This window comes from Rhinolophus ferrumequinum, chromosome 15 (assembly GCF_004115265.2).
Source record: "Rhinolophus ferrumequinum isolate MPI-CBG mRhiFer1 chromosome 15, mRhiFer1_v1.p, whole genome shotgun sequence".
In the NCBI taxonomy this organism is placed as follows: domain Eukaryota; kingdom Metazoa; phylum Chordata; class Mammalia; order Chiroptera; family Rhinolophidae; genus Rhinolophus; species Rhinolophus ferrumequinum.
The window spans coordinates 5,571,779-5,590,282 of record NC_046298.1 but is presented as its reverse complement, the minus strand read 5'-3'; the positions used below and the strand labels follow the sequence as shown (position 1 = coordinate 5,590,282).

The following is an 18,504-nucleotide window of genomic DNA, read 5'->3' as shown; positions in this document are numbered from 1 at the left end:
GAGCGAGGCGGAGTGTGTGTGTGTGTGTGTGTGTGTGTGTGTGTGTGTGTGTGTGTGTGTTAGGGACCCAGCGAGGGCAGAAGAGAGGAAAAATAAGAGGGAGAAGAGAAAAAGGTGAAGAAAGGACGAACAAGGAGAAAGAAGTTATACCAAGGGAGGGAAATGGTCCGCAGGAGGAAAACAGAAACATTCACCCACACACAAAAGATTTAGATGATATATGTAATTTAAAAAGACCAAAGATGCTAAGAGAAATCACTTGGGGGAGCGCGGTAAGGGACCGGAGTACCCGAAACTCTACTCGGAAGATCCGTGCCCACTTCGCGCGAACCGACTGTGGCGCTACCCAGATTCAAGGGCGCTCCTTGAATTGGGGCGTCCTTATGAGCCCTCTCCTTTCCCGATCGCGAGATAGGGCAGGGATTGTGTATCTGCACCCCCCCTCCCCATCACTCAGCCGAAGTTTAGTTTGTCCTTCGGGCGCAGGACTTCGGGAAACCTGGAGCGAGGAGACCCCGAGGCGCGAGGGGGAAGAGCTAGGCTGAGCCGAGAACTGAGCCTCAGGTTCGCAAGCGCCCGAGCCCAGCGGAGGGAGTGAGGGACCCGGGCTCCCGATTCGGGGCTCTGGGGCGCGGGTAGGGAGGCTGCCTCCTCTCCTGGGGAGATGGAGCTCGTGCAAAAAGTTTGAGTGCCGCGCTCGGCAAGTGCCCGAGGAGGAGGCGAGCTTCCGCGGGGCCAGGCAGCAGCGGACAGGGACCCCACACACACACTCACTCCGGGCTCAGCTCGGCCACCTTGTCGCCAGGAGCCGGGGCGCGGCCCCCTCCCCCGGGACAGGGAGCCTAGGGGTCGTGGGGACTGGCCTCGCCCAGGGCCCAGCCCGGCTGGGCCGCGCCTCCCGCGGCCAGGGGCGGGTTGCAGCGTGCAGGGTAAGCGGCGGCCCCTCCCCTCCCCCCGGCTGGAGCTGAACTCGGATCCCAGGCCGGTCCCCGCTCTCCGCCCGCCCCGGGCTCGGCGGCGCCACCGCGGCCGCCGCCTCCCCGCGGAGTGACGCGCCCTGTAACCAACCCGGGCAGCCGGGGGGGAGGTCCAGGAGGGGACCTGGGCGGAGCCGGGCCGCCCCTTATCCCACGGCTCGGGGCTGCTTCTCCCGAAAACTTCAGCCCTAATTGTCCTGGGAATGTCCGAGGTAGAGAAAGGGAGCGAGGGAGCAAGCTAAGGCTGGCGGATCCGGGCCCTTTGAGGAGGATCGGGGTGGCGGGAGAGCTGCCCCTCCCTCCCCCCCCAGCCCCAAACCCATCACGTTCCCAAACCTTTCCTCGGTCCTCTTCTCCGCGCCCCCGCGAGCCCGGGATCCAGGGGCAGGAGAACTCGGGGCGATGGAGAGCCGAGCCAGGCGGCGAGCGGGCGGGAGGCCTGGCCGCGGGCGGGAGGCGGACCGGCGTGGGGCTGGCTCTTCCCCACTCGCTTATTTTTTTTTATGGGGGTGGGGGTGGGCTGCTTTCTGGTAGCTCTTAAAGAAACGAAGAAACACTCACGAAACGGGACTTCCTCCCCCCCAATCCCGCCACGGGACTTCCTCCCCCCAGCGGGCCGGCGCGCCTAGCGCCGGAGTTGGGAAGTTCGCAGCGCGCCCGCTGCCCGGGTCTCCAGCCCCTGCCGTCCGGCCCCACCCCCCCACCCCCGCCCGGGAGGCTTCATTCCGGGGAGGGCATGCTAATTTGGGTCGGCCCAGCTTGGGATGGGGGGGGCGCTGAAAGGAGGGGGCGCGGGCCCGGGTGCCCTGGGCGCAGAGGCGAGGCGAGGAGGCCGGCCCCCCGCGGCCGGGCCGCGGAGTCCCCGGCGGCCGAGAAGAGGGTTAACCGAGTGTCGGGCGGCGCGGCGCGCAGAGCCAGCCCCGCGGCCGGCTTATTGGGCCAGCGCGCGGAGAGACAGGGGTCTGCAGCAAATCACGAACTAATTGATTAAGGCGAGCGGGTTTGAATAGCGCTGGCCCGGTGCCAATCGCCTTTCAAAGAGCCCCTCTATGATTAATCGCAATGCATTATTGATAATCATAATTATAGCAGGACACATGCGCGCTGCGCCCGAGGCCGGGGAGCCGGGGAGGGGGCGGGCGGGCCGGCGGGCGGGGGGAGCCGCTGCCGCCGCCGCCGCTCGATTTCCGTAATTTTGAGAAGATTTTTTTTTAGTAATTTTTTATTCTGCCCCAGCTGATGTTTGAGCCAGCATGTCGCGGAGGAAGCAAGCGAAGCCTCAACATTTCCAATCCGACCCCGAAGTGGCCTCGCTCCCCCGGCGAGATGGTGAGTGCTCCGGCCCGCGCCGCGGACACACACGCACACACACGCACTCACTCACACTCACGCACACCCGGACCCACGGACACGCGACGGGCTTCCGCGCCCACCACCCCGCGGCCGCGGCCCCCTTTTCCTTGGAGACTCGGCGCATTTTTTTTCGTCTTTTTAATTTTCAGTTTGCCTTCGCTGGGCTTCCCTCTGCCCCAGGGAAAGCAAACACTTATCCCGGCAGGATCTTTCCGGAGTTGTTGGGTCCTCCCCGGAGAGGAGAGAGGGCACGCCGGGCTCGCTCCTCTGTCCCGGCTCTTCCGGGGAGTGGAGCCCAGGACCGGCTGCGCCGCGGTCCGGGGGTCCGGGGGTCCCGCGGGGAGCGGGGGCGGGCACAGGCGGTCCGCACTGACCCGCGCCGGGTCCTGCGCTCCCCGCGCCGCGCTCCGGGCCCCCGGCCTGGCCTCCGGCGCCCGGCCCTGCTGCCGGCGGGAAGGAAGTTGACTCGGCGCTCGGTGCTGAACTCAGAGCCTGGGAGCTCCCTGCGTTCCCCCCCACCCCTGCACACACACACACACACACACACACACACACACACACTCCACCTGGGTCCGCGCCGCCGAATGGGGTGCCTTTCGGGGTTCAGAGCTGCAAGAAGATGGGAACCGGTGTCGGAGCGCCCGCGCCACACGCTGGAATCGCGGCGGGGTTGGGAGGGCTCTTTGCTGCTGGTCGCTCCGGAGACAGTGCAGGCGGACGGGAGGAAGGGTCGGGTTCCGGCTGCCCAAGTTTATCCCCGCACCTTTCTCCCAACACATGCATCTCTCCACCCCAAGAAATCTACCCGCCGAGGGCCGTGGTACCCCGTCTTTCCAAGAGTCGCAGTGGTCGTTTTCCAGGGCCCGAGGGCTCTCTAGCTAGAGGAGAAACCCCCTGAAACTGAGGCACTCGCTTTCTCCTTTGGAAGCGACAACTGCGGGGTCCCGGAGGGAACGAACAAGTCCAGAACAAAGTTTGTGTGAGGGAGCTAAGGCCGAGAGTGGGAGAGGTCGGGCAGGAAATCTGGGGTACGGACGGAGGACACCTCCGATGCCTCCTTTTCCCTGAATGTGTCTCAGTTTAGGGGCCTCTGAGCTCCCAGGCCCCGCGCCGGAGGCGATGGAGCGGCTCCCAGACTCGGCTCCCGGGCCCCAGGAGGACCAGGGGCAGCCTTGGCGTGGTCTCCCAGGCTCCAGGTGTCTCTCGGGATGCTTAAGTCCCCGGCGACATTTTGGGGTGTGGAGGAGGGAGCTGGACCCTGACAGGGCTCAGGAGCGGCCCTTAGATCGGCACCTCTGTCCACTAAACTCTGCGGCCGCCCGGGCCCCACGCTCCCGCGTCCTTCCCTAGAGGCCTGCTTCTCAGTTGAGCTGGGGCGCAGGGAGCGGCGCAGAGAAGCCAGGGGACTCCCGCTCCCTTCACCCGTCTGGCAGTCGGGAAAGGGAACCCCTGGCGTGGGGGTCCCTGTAAGAAACTGGGGAGCACTGAGACAGATCGAGAAAATTGTTTACAGCATTTGTCCCCCCCACCCCTATACTTTCTCAAGCTTCAAGTCTTACCCACTGTCTCTGCGATTTCTCAGTCCGCTGAAAAGAGCCCCTGAACCCCGCTTTCCACCCCAGGCGAAGCTGGGTACATGAGGTAAATCGAGGTGAAATGACCCCGGGCCTCTGCAGCAGCTGCGAATATTTTTCCGGGTTTTCTCAGCTGGTTTCTTATGTCCTCGCCCCCTCACTCATCTTTCCTAGAGTTTTTAGTGAGACCTTCCGCAGTGTAAAACTATTAAAGTTAACAATGAATATAGGAAATACCAAAGAAAGAGTTTTTTAGTTTGTTTTTTTTTAATAAATTTGTACTGGTTCCATACATTTTCAAAAAAAAAGAGTCGGGCTTCGCGGAGAAATGATGCTTGCCTGATCTTTTCCTTTCTCCCATGGCCTTCTAAATCCTGAATTTTTAATAGTTAAGGCTTCTCATAAAGCGATAGCATAAAAGGAGTTCACTGCCTCTTACCATTATTATTTATTAGGACTTTTTTTTTAGTTTATTTGAGCTTTGAGGTAAGTTAATTAAGTAACTGAATCAAGTTTCCTTTCTTTTTTCTCTTTATTTTACTTTCTTCCTTCTTCCTTTCTTTTTTATCCCCCAAAGCTGGTTCATTGTCCTAAGAAGCAGTAAACTGTGCGGGGCACGGTAGGAAACACTCCCCTCCCAGCCCCTCTCTCACCTCTGCCCACCCTCCCACCCCCCACCCCTTTTCTTTGGTAGTAATGATTTTAGGTTATGACTGTTTTTACATGGTTGAACAATAAGTTTGGGAGAAGGTGCCTAGAGGGTAGATTTTGTAATAGGGTTACAGGATTTAGTATGTTGTAATAATATTAGTACACAACTAATCCTCCTCAAGGTCTGACTTACAGCAGGGCCGTACACACTCCAGTTCTTTTTATTTGGGAATAGTTGTGAGATAAATGGAACTGGGAGTTCGTGACAAATCTCAAAGTTACCTTTAAAAAGTCACCACCTTTTCTGCAGTGGATTTAGCCATCTAGGTTCTCCCCACACATAACACTTACTTCAAGGAGTTGTTGGGTTTGGGAATTTTTGTTTTGGGGGTAATTTTTTTTTTCATTTAAATAAAAGGTTTTAACTTTTTAGAAGACAAACCTTTACTCAAGGTGGTTACTTTTTCTTATGCCTTGAAATGGGCTTAAAATGTGGCAAATGAAATATGGGGCATACCAAATTAAATGTAGTTGATGCTCTTGTCACAAGCTAGCACTTCATGTTTTCTACCCTGTGCCTAGAGTGGAGCCTAGAAGTCTGTGGAGCCCAGTTACAGTAGCCCTGAAAAGGCGACTCCTCAGGCTGTGAGCAGCCAGGGCCACTGTGCTGTGTGCCCTGCATGTGTGTGTTTGAGTGTGTGCGTACAAAGAAAACCCGAGCTGTGCTCAACAGCCACTGAGAACTTCATCGGAACAAGTTCAAGAAAACAGGATTATTTTGTCGATCTTACAATGTTCATGTTGTAAATCCACTCTAGTGAATCTGTAATACCAGAAACACTCTCAACAATAAATCTGGGGATTTTTCTGTTTCCTATGAGACCAAGACGATGGCAAATATGACTTGTCTCTTAAATGATATTCAACAAGTCTTGAATTACTTGTAGAAAGATGACTGCCGTTGAAAAAAGTATTTACTGAGAAAAATAATTCTGAGGAAAGGGAATGTTAGAGTCTCATGATTTTGTATGTGGGTTCTTTACTAGAAATTTGGATTTCAGCTGTGTGTGTGTGTGTGTGTGTGTGTGTGTGTGTGGTTTTTCTTCCTTGGGTTGTGTTTTTAAGATTCCTGTAACTACGTGGATGGCCCATTCAGACTCCATTCATTTATTAAGAAAGTATTTTGGTGCTCAGTTGTTTTCCAAGGAAATGATAATATTGGAATTAAGATAAAAACATCATGAACTGCAGATGAAACACTGTCATAAAAATTCTTATTTATATTAATAATGAGATTCTATTATTTACCAAAGTAATTTACTCATTGCGAGCAGCTTAATGGCAACGGCATTGATTTCTGGGCCTAAAAGGTTAGAGAGAACTGTAATGAATTGCTTTTTTTGAAAAACCGACACCTGCAAGATAAGGCAGTTGGAAAGAATTTATGTTTAATCAGGAGTACTTTAAGTTTGTGGCATAATGGAAGATTCTGAATCAAAAGATGCAAACTGTTTTGGGGGGATTTGCTTCTGGTTTCACATACTTCCTAAAAATGTTAAAAACAAACACACAAGCAAGCAAAGTGTATTTAGGCGTGGAAGAGTATGTATGAAAGTAAATTTGTGATACTGAATGTTTTGTGGTTTGTTTTACATCAAGTTTGTCCTACAGCTTATAGGCACAAGTGACAATTTATAGGTTTTTCTTGGGGGACTTCATTTCATTTCTTTCTGTTTGCAGGTAGCAAGCCATTTTTTTTTTTTTTTTTTTTTTTTACCAACAGTCCTTTTGAAGGCAAAAACCAACATTTTTTTAATGTGGAAATCTTACTGGGAAATTGGGAAAGAAATTGGTAGCCTAGCAAGTTCCCTAAGTTTTTTTTGAAATTGCTAAAAGCCAAGCTCTGTGTCATAACCAGAATCAAATTCCTCCTGCAGTCTTAAATTCGGTTTTTCTCAGACATATCCTGGTGCAGCTAGCCATGTCTTCCAAAATATTCTTAGATTACCCAAACTGAAGTAATTTAGCAGTATTGCGAAGGAGGTGGTAAATTATCCTAAGAACCACCACCCCTCCCCCGCAAAAGAAAAAAGTTTGTGTGCCAGGCTTTAGAAAACCTAGATGTGTCGGGCTGTTTTAACCTTTGCTAGCCCCCTCCCATGCAAAGGTGACAAGGTCCAGATCGTAATATGTCCTTCAGTATCTTCCCAATGACCCCCAAATTGAGTCCTGCTAGTCACTTAGCAGGAAGTTAGTAGTTTATTTTAGTTTCACCTTATCAGCTTGGCTTCTTTTCCTAACCTTATTCCCCTGTCACCCTCAGATGCCAGACCCCCAAAGGGGAAGATTGACAGGTAGTTCCCATAGCTCAGTTTTACCCTCAAACAACAGGGATTTAGTTTCTTGTGCCTTTGCCAATGTTTATGTAGTCAAAGTTTAGATCTCGTCTTAAGGAGTCTCTCTTTTACGCGTCACTGGAATAGAAAGCCCCAAAGAAGTTTTTGAACAAACCCTTGCAACTGGAACCCCATCTAGTGTTCAGTTTGATTCATCCAAGGGGAAGACATTTTCCCCCTTTCATTTCTTGTGTACATTAGGTGGGCTTGTATCACTATTTTAAAAGGAGTGTCTTGTCCGTGTTGTTATTTTTTCAAAGATTTTACTTGGATTCTTCCACTCGAGAATACACTGATCCGGGTCAGAACACTGAGAAACTTGAAAGGTGCCAGTAAATTTGTCATTTGGTTGCATATCACACAGAGGAAACTTAAGACATTACAGAAAATATGCACAGCATATGTTGTAGTGTTTAAAATTTCTCTGGACTCTTAAGCTGGACATTCAAGTTCAGGCTTTTCTCAGGTCTGTGCAAAAAAAAAAAAAACAAAAAAAAACAGATAAAGATAAAAGGTAAAAGACCCAATCAATCAAAAATGTTTGTGATAGCCTTTCTAAATTGGCCTGCGAAAAGGAACAGCCTGTTAAAATTGTAGTCTCCAAAACCACGATCACAAGAGGTTCTGTTAAAATTGTGAATGTGATCTTAAGGTAAGGGGAAGTAAAGTGAAGACTCTTTCTCTGAGAAGCTCCAAAAAAGAAAACTAAATGTGGTAGAAGAGTGTTGTTGTTTTGTTTTGCTTTTTTTTTTTTTTCCTGGCTGGTTAAACCTTTCTGTGTGGGGGCATAGTTTTATTTTTGTTTTCTCAGTAGACATATCCTGGAACACTTCGATTTTCTGCCTTCTATTCTTCAGTGTTTGGTTCAGATGATGAAAAATTGACAAATTTGAATTGGGCATCAAGCACCTAAATAGTAAAACAAGAACTAAGACATTTGGGATTTTAGTATAAATTGGATGGAATTATAAGACCACTCCTCCCTCTCCCCCCAAAAAACCCCAGAACATTCCAAATATCTTTTTGTGTGTACATACTTAAAAAACCACTGCTTCTTAAATCTTCCTGTCTGACCAGGATTACAAAATTCATTTGTATGCAAAAATCCATAGAAAAGGAACTGGAATGTTATTTTTACCATAGTACAGGGAACAAGGCAACTGTATTCACTATAATGGGGTCACCAGTTGCAATCCTGTGTAACAGATTATTCAGAACGATACAAAGTAGCAATCGGGAAAATGAATTAGAACATGTTAGTTTGGGTGTGTATGTGTGTCTTATTACAACTTAAAATGTTCCCTTTAGTAGTTAAAGATTCAAACTAGTGCTCATATTTTATCTTTTTTTTTTTAAGCTATTTCATTGGAATTCTGTTCAGAATGCAGATAGATTTAAAGTTAAGAGCTATTACAGTGAAGCGACACCTGCTTTTGAAATAAATCAAAACAGATACCAGCATTTATTTATTTATTTACTTTTTGGTGTTCATAAACATCAGGAAATTAAATTAGTTGACTCTACAGTGAGATCAAATGTCAGCTTATTAAAATGTTGTGAAAATCTAAGCTAAAATATGGGCAGCTTTTTAACACAATACAGTCTCTTTCTTAGAAGCAAGCAGGCATTTATTCTTAAGCATCTATATTTTCCGTCCAGTTAGCACAATCCTAAATATAAAAATGTTCAGGTTGAAAAACTTGAAAATTCTCAAGTGAGTCTTGAAGCAGCACAAATGCAGAATTCAAGCACAGGAAAGTAATAATTGGCTAAATCCTGTAAAGTAACCTTCTTTTTATTTTCTCTCTATATTATGAGAATATCAGATGTTTGCAAGTTACAAAGAATTAAAATGCCCTTTAATCGTGAGCACAGATGTGCTAAATATTTGAAGCAACTACATTGTAATGTGTACAATTGATGAAGTCAGTTTTCTGAGTTCCCTTGCTAGTTATTTAGTTCTGAATCTGTCATTATTTGTCTAAGCCCAGCTGACCAAGCAAAACTGTGTTTTAAAGTGGCTTTATGTTTTGATAAATGTGAGCTGGTTGAAAAGTATTTTCCACTGAATGCAGAGCTTAATAGAACATGCTGACATAATAGTTTTAATGCATTTTGTTGAAAATGTGTGAACAAACAGAATAGCTTTTGTTCCTTCATAATTGGCTGTAAAAGTAGATGGAAACATAACCATTACATATGGAAATGTGCAAAGAGAAAGAAATAACATTTCTGTTGAATATATTAGGAATTGCATTTCCTAGTTTAAAATAAGCATCTGAAATGGATGCATCATTTAAAATTGGTTGTCAAAATAAGAAGCTTTAAACGGAATTTTTGTCACATTATTTTTGTCCCAAGTTAAGCAACATAACTTTAGCGAATTTCGTTTAATATTTTGTTTATATTATTTTAAGGCATGGAAAGAGACAGAAAGTGCTTAAAACAGCACCTCGAATGTACATAGGAATCCGGTACCAATTAGGGTGATTAAACATTAAATTAAAACAGAATCATTATTCCTATTTTCTGCTACCACTAAGATTTGTTTGGTATTGTTAATTTTGCACCATACCCTCACGGAGATTAAAAGATGGGTATTAGGAAAGCTAGCTTGTTAAGTATAACTTAGCTACTCAAATAACACTCCCAGAGAATAAAGTGTGCATACGTTTGGCATACATGACCAAGGCTTCTAATCAACTTCAGCATCACTCAAAGCAAATAGAGTTGAGGAATTTTTAGAAGTTAGTATTTAGGTATTAATTATATTTTCTGGAATGCAAAACAACTCAAAAGGGAGGGTTTTTTTTTCTTTCTTTCTTTCTTTTTTTGATGTTCACTACAAAAAGGCAAACGACTAACTCTTTTGAGTTGACTCTAAATTTACCCAAAAAAACAGCATTTTGATTTTGCATTTATTCATATTTACAACTAGTGCTTTTTTTTTTTTTTTTTCGGTTTTTTTTTTTTCCTCCCTGCAAGTTTTCTGGGAGATTCAATTTGGAAGTCATGGAAACTAACTATTATCTGACTCAGTTCTGCAGAAAAGCATGCAGGGAGGTAATCCTTGAATTAAACAGTTTTTTTTTTTTTTTTTTCACAGCCTTCAGAGATGACCACACACCATTTGTACAACAGAAGTTGGTGTTCCCCATGCTGGGCAAACAATGGGACGCCATCCTGTCTTTGAATAGGATGTTAGCTTGGAGTTGGAGATTTTTATGTTTAATTTACAAATGGATCTTAGTGAGAAGAAATCTGAGCAACCAGTGGAAACAAACATGAAATAAAGGGATTTTTATAATGAAAGGTTCAGGACAATCTGTGAAACAATTGATAACAGTTAAGAGCAAACTGTTTTTAAAGGCGTTCAGACAAGGAGAATGGCAAAGCATTTCCAAACTCTGAACTAAGATTTGTTTCTTCACTTCCCTTTGACTGTACGTCCTTCTTTAAGTTGATGTTTAATCAGAAATGTAAATCTTGTGCCAGTTTTATAGATATAAAGAGCACTTTTGATGAAATATTTAGAGGCGTAATGTTGCCATGTAGAGGCTAGTGGCATATATTCCTTGATTAGTGAGTGGTAGCCAGGGTTGCATTCTTTAATTTTAAAAATAAACATGCCACGGGGTGATATATAGGTGCCAGGCAGGCCTTGTAACGGATAGTGATCACTGCGTTTCTCTTCGGGTGTGTGTGTGTGTGTGTGTGTGTGTGTGTGTGTGTGTGTGAGCGCGCGTGTTGCTTTCTCTTTTGTATTCAACTGAGTCTTGAGAAATAAAACAGTCTAGAGGGTTTGTTTCTGAGATGTGACTAAAATGTGTTTGTCACAGATCAGACTTAGCGCAGTCTTAGCTCAGGTTCTAGGTAGGGGCTGGAGGTGATTTTCAAGTTGTCAGTCTTCAGCTTGGTGATATGCCTTTTTTTCCCCCTTGTCAACAATTGATTGGAACCTGAATGACTACAAATTAGTTTAGTGACAGAACAAACTGTCACAGATATCTTTGAATCGGTTGAAAATGAATAAGGTTGACAGAAGCTCCAGAGCCTAATAAGTCCTCAGAATGGTTGCTGGACCTGCTCTGGATGAGTAGACAATAAGGTGTATAAAATATTGGAAATCAATACTTAGCTATGGAATTTCATTATGCACCAATGTCTTCAGTTCATAGTATTTTATATTTTGATGGATTATCTGAAGGCCATGGCTCTCTTAGATACCAGATGGATAGGAATTCCTTTAACATCCTTAAAATGTAATTGTGAACGTTCTCAGGTAATATTGACTGGTTTTCAAGGTCAATAGTTTTGAGTTTTGCAGGTGGAAAACAACTGACCAACCACTTTCTTTTTTTTTTGAAGTCATAGGTGACTGTGTGTGTGTGTGTGTGTCCTGGCTTTCTGCCTAACCCTGCACCTTTTGATGTTTGCAGGAGACACAGAGAAGGGACAACCAAATCGCATCACTAAGAACAAGGACGCCCATGTCTGTGGCCGGTGCTGTGCCGAGTTCTTTGAATTATCAGATCTTCTGCTCCACAAGAAGAACTGTACTAAAAATCAATTAGTTTTAATCGTCAATGAAAGTCCGGTCTCCCCACCCAAAACCTCCCCCAGCTCCCCTCCCGGTAACCCCGATGAACAAATGAATGACACGGTTAACAAAGCAGATCAAGTAGACTGCAGCGACCTTTCAGAACACCACGGACTTGACAGGGACGAGTCCATGGAGGTGGAGGCCCCGGCAGCTAACAAAGGCGGCAGTGGCCCTCTGAGTGGCAGCAGCGGCAGTGCCACCCCCAGCTGTACCAGCAGCTCGTCCACAGGTACCTCAGCGATCACAACGTCTCTACCTCAACTCGGGGACCTGACAACACTGGGCAACTTCTCCGTGATCAACAGCAACGTCATCATCGAGAACCTCCAGAGCACCAAGGTGGCCGTGGCCCAGTTCTCCCAGGAGGCGAGGTGCACTGGGGCCTCCGGAGGCAAGCTGGCTGTGCCGGCCCTCATGGAGCAGCTCCTAGCTCTGCAGCAGCAGCAGATTCACCAGCTGCAGCTGATCGAACAGATTCGTCACCAAATATTGCTGTTGGCTTCTCAGAATGCAGACTTGCCAACATCTTCTAGTCCTTCTCAAGGTACTTTACGAACATCTGCCAACCCCTTGTCCACACTGAGTTCCCATTTATCTCAGCAGCTGGCGGCAGCAGCTGGATTAGCACAGAGCCTCGCCAGCCAATCTGCCAGCATCAGCGGCGTGAAGCAGTTACCCCCAGTCCAGCTACCTCAGAGCAGTTCTGGCAACACCATCCTTCCATCTAACAGCGGCTCTTCTCCCAACGTGAACATTTTGGCGGCGGCAGTTACCACCCCGTCCTCGGAAAAAGTGGCTTCAAGCGCTGGTGCCTCCCATGCCAGCAACCCAGCGGTCTCGGCAGCGTCCTCACCAGCTTTCGCAATAAGCAGCTTACTAAGTCCTGCGTCTAATCCACTTCTACCTCAGCCGGCCCCTGCTAGCTCGGTGTTCCCCAGCCCTTTGCCCAACATCGGAACGACTGCAGAGGATCTGAACTCCTTGTCTGCCTTGGCCCAGCAAAGAAAAAGCAAGCCACCAAATGTCACTGCCTTCGAAGCGAAAAGTACTTCGGACGAGGCGTTCTTCAAACACAAGTGCAGGTTCTGCGCGAAGGTCTTTGGGAGCGACAGTGCCTTGCAGATCCACCTGCGTTCCCACACTGGGGAGCGGCCTTTCAAATGCAACATCTGCGGGAACCGCTTCTCCACCAAGGGGAACCTCAAAGTCCACTTCCAGCGCCACAAAGAGAAATACCCTCATATCCAGATGAACCCCTACCCCGTGCCTGAGCATCTGGACAATATTCCCACCAGTACTGGCATCCCTTATGGCATGTCCATTCCTCCAGAAAAGCCAGTCACCAGCTGGCTGGACACCAAACCGGTCCTGCCCACTCTCACCACTTCAGTCGGCCTGCCCTTGCCCCCTACCCTCCCGAGCCTCACTCCCTTCATCAAGACCGAAGAGCCAGCTCCCATCCCCATCAGCCATTCTGCTGCCAGCCCCCCGGGCTCTGTCAAAAGTGACTCTGGGGCCCCCGAGCCTGCCACAAGAAACCTGGGTGGGCTTCCGGAGGAAGTGGAAGGGTCCACTGTGCCACCCTCTGGTGGCAAAAGCGAAGAGAGCAGCATGGCTGCCAGCTCGGTCCAGGCAGCGAGCAACAGTGCTCTGAGCTCCCCGGCACTGGACTGTGCCCCGGGCGGTGCCACCACTTTCACCAACCCTTTGTTGCCGCTTATGTCCGAGCAGTTCAAGGCGAAGTTTCCTTTTGGGGGACTCTTGGACTCAGCCCAGGCATCAGAGACGTCCAAGCTTCAGCAACTGGTAGAAAACATTGACAAGAAGGCCACTGACCCCAATGAGTGTATCATCTGCCACCGGGTCCTCAGTTGTCAGAGCGCCTTGAAGATGCACTACCGGACACATACCGGGGAGAGGCCCTTTAAGTGTAAAATCTGTGGCCGGGCTTTCACCACGAAAGGGAATCTAAAAACCCACTACAGTGTCCACCGTGCGATGCCCCCGCTGAGAGTCCAGCACTCCTGCCCCATCTGCCAGAAGAAGTTCACAAATGCCGTCGTCCTGCAACAGCACATTCGCATGCATATGGGGGGCCAGATCCCCAACACCCCCGTCCCTGACAGCTACCCTGAGTCCATGGAGTCTGACACAGGCTCCTTTGATGAGAAAAATTTTGATGACCTAGACAATTTCTCCGACGAAAACATGGAGGACTGTCCTGAGGGCAGTATCCCCGATACGCCCAAGTCCGCAGACGCATCCCAGGACAGCTTATCTTCTTCACCTTTGCCCCTGGAGATGTCAAGCATCGCTGCTTTGGAAAATCAGATGAAGATGATCAATGCCGGCCTGGCCGAGCAGCTGCAGGCCAGTCTGAAGTCGGTGGAGAACGGGTCCGTCGAGGGGGACGTCCTGACCAACGACTCATCCTCGGTGGGTGGTGACATGGAGAGCCAAAGTGCTGGCAGCCCAGCCATCTCAGAGTCTACCTCTTCCATGCAGGCTCTGTCCCCATCCAACAGCACCCAGGAATTCCACAAGTCACCCGGCGTGGAAGAGAAGCCACAGAGAGCAGCAGTACCGGGTGAATTCACCAATGGTTTGTCTCCCACCCCTGTGAATGGCGGGGCTTTGGATCTGACATCGAGTCACACAGAGAAAATCATCAAAGAAGATTCTTTGGGGATCCTCTTCCCTTTCAGAGACCGGGGTAAATTTAAAAACACTGCTTGCGACATTTGTGGCAAAACCTTTGCTTGTCAGAGTGCCTTGGACATTCACTATAGAAGTCATACCAAAGAGAGACCATTTATTTGCACAGTTTGCAATCGTGGCTTTTCCACAAAGGGTAATTTGAAGCAGCACATGTTGACACATCAGATGCGCGATCTACCATCACAGCTCTTTGAGCCCAGTTCCAACCTTGGCCCCAATCAGAACTCGGCGGTGATTCCCGCCAACTCCTTGTCATCTCTCATCAAAACCGAGGTCAATGGCTTTGTGCATGTCCCTCCTCAGGACAGTAAGGACCCCCCCGCCAGTCACGTCCCTTCTGGGCCTCTGTCATCCTCTGCCACATCCCCAGTTCTGCTGCCAGCTCTGCCCAGGAGAACTCCCAAACAGCACTACTGCAACACGTGTGGCAAAACCTTCTCCTCGTCGAGTGCCCTGCAGATCCACGAGAGAACTCACACTGGAGAGAAACCCTTTGCTTGCACTATTTGTGGAAGAGCTTTCACAACAAAAGGCAATCTTAAGGTACCTCACTCCAGCTACCTGTGCCTCACCCAGCTAGCTACCCATCAGCCCTCTCTCTTGCATTGCCCTTCGGGGTGTGTAATGCGTGCTCCCAGGGACATCCACCTAGATATCCAGAGAGAGAGCTCTCACCAGGGAACCTGCTGTACATGGCAGACTGCAGGATGTGGGCCGGGACCAGGGCAGCCTACAGCTGGCTGAATGTCAGAGTGCACTGAGTAATTTGGTACCTGAGCGAAACAGCGGCCTGTCTCTGTTGTCTCGCTAAGTGCGCCAAATGAATTGCCTCACCCACCAGGGGAGACAGCCCGGCGTTGCCATGGGGTATTGATTGAAGCCTCCTGTGGCCTGATGCTGCCCGTATCACTTAATAATTACAGTTCTCCTCAGGGTATGCATCTCTTTTTCATAACTATGCAGTCCAGCATGGGCTGTTTTTCGAAAAAAACGACAACGTCACTCATCTGCTAATAGGTATTAATGATAATTGATTATACAACACTTCCTACTGATATGTGTTGGAAATAAAGCAAATATGCTTAAGTTCTAGAGCAACAGTTGGGCTCTCTTACTGTGTACATTTTTCTGTTGACAGAGTATTTCTCTAGAGATTGCTGCCAGTAATGTGAGATGAATAATGACTTTCTGGCATTTCCCTCCATGCACGGGCCGGCCCTCCAATGGGCAATCAGCGAGGGGTACTTTCTTCCCATCTGAAAAGGACATTTATAGGGTAAAGGGTGTCAGATACAATATTTACCATTGCAATGAGAGTGGACATAACAATTCTGACCCTGAAAGGAGCTATCTGTGACTGACTGGCTCACTTGAGGCCATTATAAGCTAAATACGGGTAATAAAAAAGAGTAAGTAAGGCATCTTGGCCCAGGAAGAGGAGAGGTGGCCCAGGGCTGCAGAACGCGAACACATTATTACAAGTCGACGGGAGTGGACGTTCCCATTACCCTTTCCACTGTCTGGCACATAATAAGAACAGACATTTAGGCCGCTCGCTTTGCCGAGTGTTGTTGGGATGTGAGTTGAGACAGATTCAACTATTAAGCTTCTCCCTTCCTCTCTCTCTTTCCCTTTTATTTTTTTCTCTCTCCCTCTCTCTCCTCTCAGGTACACATGGGCACTCACATGTGGAACAGCACGCCCGCACGGCGGGGCCGGCGGCTCTCAGTGGACGGCCCCATGACATTTCTAGGAGGCAATCCCATCAAGTTCCCAGAAATGTTCCAGAAGGATTTGGCGGCAAGGTCAGGAAGCGGGGATCCTTCCAGTTTCTGGAATCAGTATGCAGCGGCGCTCTCCAACGGGCTGGCGATGAAGGCCAATGAGATCTCCGTCATTCAGAATGGTGGCATCCCTCCAATTCCTGGAAGCCTGGCCAGTGGCAGCAGCTCACCTATTAGTGGGCTGACGGGAAATCTGGAGAAGCTCCAGAACTCGGAGCCCAGCGCTCCTCTGGCCGGCCTGGAGAAAATGGCAAGCAGTGAGAACGGAACCAACTTCCGTTTCACCCGCTTCGTGGAGGACAGCAAAGAGATTGTCACAAGTTAAAGAGACTCTGGCTGGAGAAAGAACATTGCTGTTTAGAACGAGACCCACAGTTGCCTCCTACTCCTTGCCTGGTCCCTTCTACCTTCTGGTTCCCCCAGATCTCTGAACTACAACATTATGAAGACATTCTTTTGTACCTTGTTCAACTTCTAGAGTTCTAAGAAAGCTTATTTATTAGTGATATAACCTTGCTTTGCAAAACAGAATGCAAGCGTTAACTTTGGTCTTCTGTATTTTGGACTAAATACTAATTGACTAGAGTGCTGTAAACTTGCTGTAACATTTATGGCAATTGCAAGTTGCCCTGCTAGGCGGTCTTAATCTGGCATTAACTTATTTTCTATATCCAGTTTAATATGAATCTGGTGTTGATGCAATGCCTCCGTGATGCATTAGATCTCTAATAAAGTCTGTATATAAATGTACACTTTGATCCTGCTGGAAAATTTTATCAGCAAACACATTGTCTAATCTTTCAAAGCAGAATTAAGGAAAGGACTAAAAGTACAGACTGAACAGTGTGGTTCCTTGAAAGGTTTTTTTTGTTTGTTTGTTTGTTGTTTTTTTTGGATTTTTATTCTAAAATTCAACCTGCTTTTTTTTTTTGTAGATTTAACCATTTCCGTTTTGAACTGCTCTTTGTATTGTGCTTTTTACTTGAGTCGTCCTCAATGTTAATAGGTTTCTGTACAGTAATAAGCACGCAGACTCCTTTAGAGAAAATACAAGTGTTGTTTTGGTAGTTGAAACTGAGACATAACATTTTGCCTTGTAGGTATATTCACAATAGAAAAATGTGTGCTGGAATTTCACAATGCTGCTAAGTATAGCATCTTGAACAACCTTCAGTGGAGAAAATGCAGATGCTCTTGTATATACAGTAAGAAATATCACTTTCATTAAAATGTACATATGTTCCTTACAAGAGCAAATGCTTCTTCTTGATCAAGAGAGCAGGTATAGTGTTTGTTTATTTTGTATTAGGTATGGAAGAAAAAATTGGACTGTTACATGCACTTTCTTGGAAAGTTGAAAAGAAGGGGGGTCCAATTTGTTTAACATTTAATACTTACTAACAACAGAGATACTGTAATTTTACTCAAGTAATCAAATACATTTTTTTTTGCAACAGATAAAACAAAATACTGTGTCTGTGTTTTTAGAGTGCATTTCTATTTAGTCAGGCCCTGAAATGTATTTTAACATTTCCCCAGACACCAGTAAATTGTGTATGTGGTGTGTATCCTTCGCTCTGAATAAGGAATTGTAAAAGGCGGAATAGAAACAGGTTTGCATGGGCCTATAGTTTTTCTTCATATTTTTTATTTAGAGGAGCTAGATATTTTCCCAATAAGTATTACTCTTTTGGCCACTCTTCCCACAACTCCACCCCCCAAGAAAAAGGGAGGGGGAAATAAAATGAAAGAGTTGTTCCTGGAGGTTTCACCCAGACAGGTAAGTTTCCTTAAACAGGGCATTTATACCTATTGAGACTTCGGCTTTATTTCAACGGTTCTGGTCTCACTTCCCGGGATACAGTAGCTTTTTTTCAGGCGTTGGAGAGCAGCATTGGGGCAGAATCCCGGAGTAGGGGTGTTATATAATCTGACTCCGAAACCGGGCCGCAGCCCAGAGAGGTCAATGTGTGTTTTCTTTAATTAGTCTTTTAGGCATTAAAACACGGGCATTTTTTGAAAGGAAAAGTCCATTACAGAAGGATCTGTAGACTCGACTTGAATATTTCATCATCAGTATTCAATTCTCCCTCTCTCCCTTCCGTTCTAGGGGAAACATGTTTTCCTCGTGAGCACTGTTTAGGGTGAGCAAACGGACGGGGTGGAAGTTGGTGTCTGTGGGGGTCAGCGAACTTTCTTTCAGGGAGGCAGTGAACCACCGGCAGCCTGCCCCGCGCCCAGGTAAGGGAGAAGCGTCTGCCTTCCAGTAGACGTTTCCACCAGGCACGCCTCCCCACGCTGGGGGCTCTGCGCATCAAAGGGGACGCCAGCCCGTAGTGCTCAGCCTGGGGGCCCAGGCCCGGCCTTCCGGAAAGTAAGCGCCAACCCCAGGCCCTGGTATTGGGGGAGGGGGATGCTCCCTAAACCTGGAGAGGGCGGTGATGGGGG

At 47.7% G+C, this 18,504-nt stretch overlaps 1 protein-coding gene across 1 annotated transcript; it reads left to right on the top strand.

Moving 5' to 3' along the window:
• The first annotated feature begins 1,152 nt into the window (after positions 1-1,152).
• Positions 1,153-17,508, top strand: SALL1 (spalt like transcription factor 1). Its single transcript, XM_033128957.1, has 4 exons — positions 1,153-1,189; positions 2,214-2,306; positions 11,391-14,815; positions 15,941-17,508. Exons 2-4 carry the CDS (start codon positions 2,231-2,233, stop codon positions 16,379-16,381), a joined length of 3,942 nt encoding a protein of 1,313 aa, XP_032984848.1. The 5' UTR covers positions 1,153-1,189; positions 2,214-2,230; the 3' UTR covers positions 16,382-17,508.
• Positions 17,509-18,504: the final 996 nt, after the last annotated feature.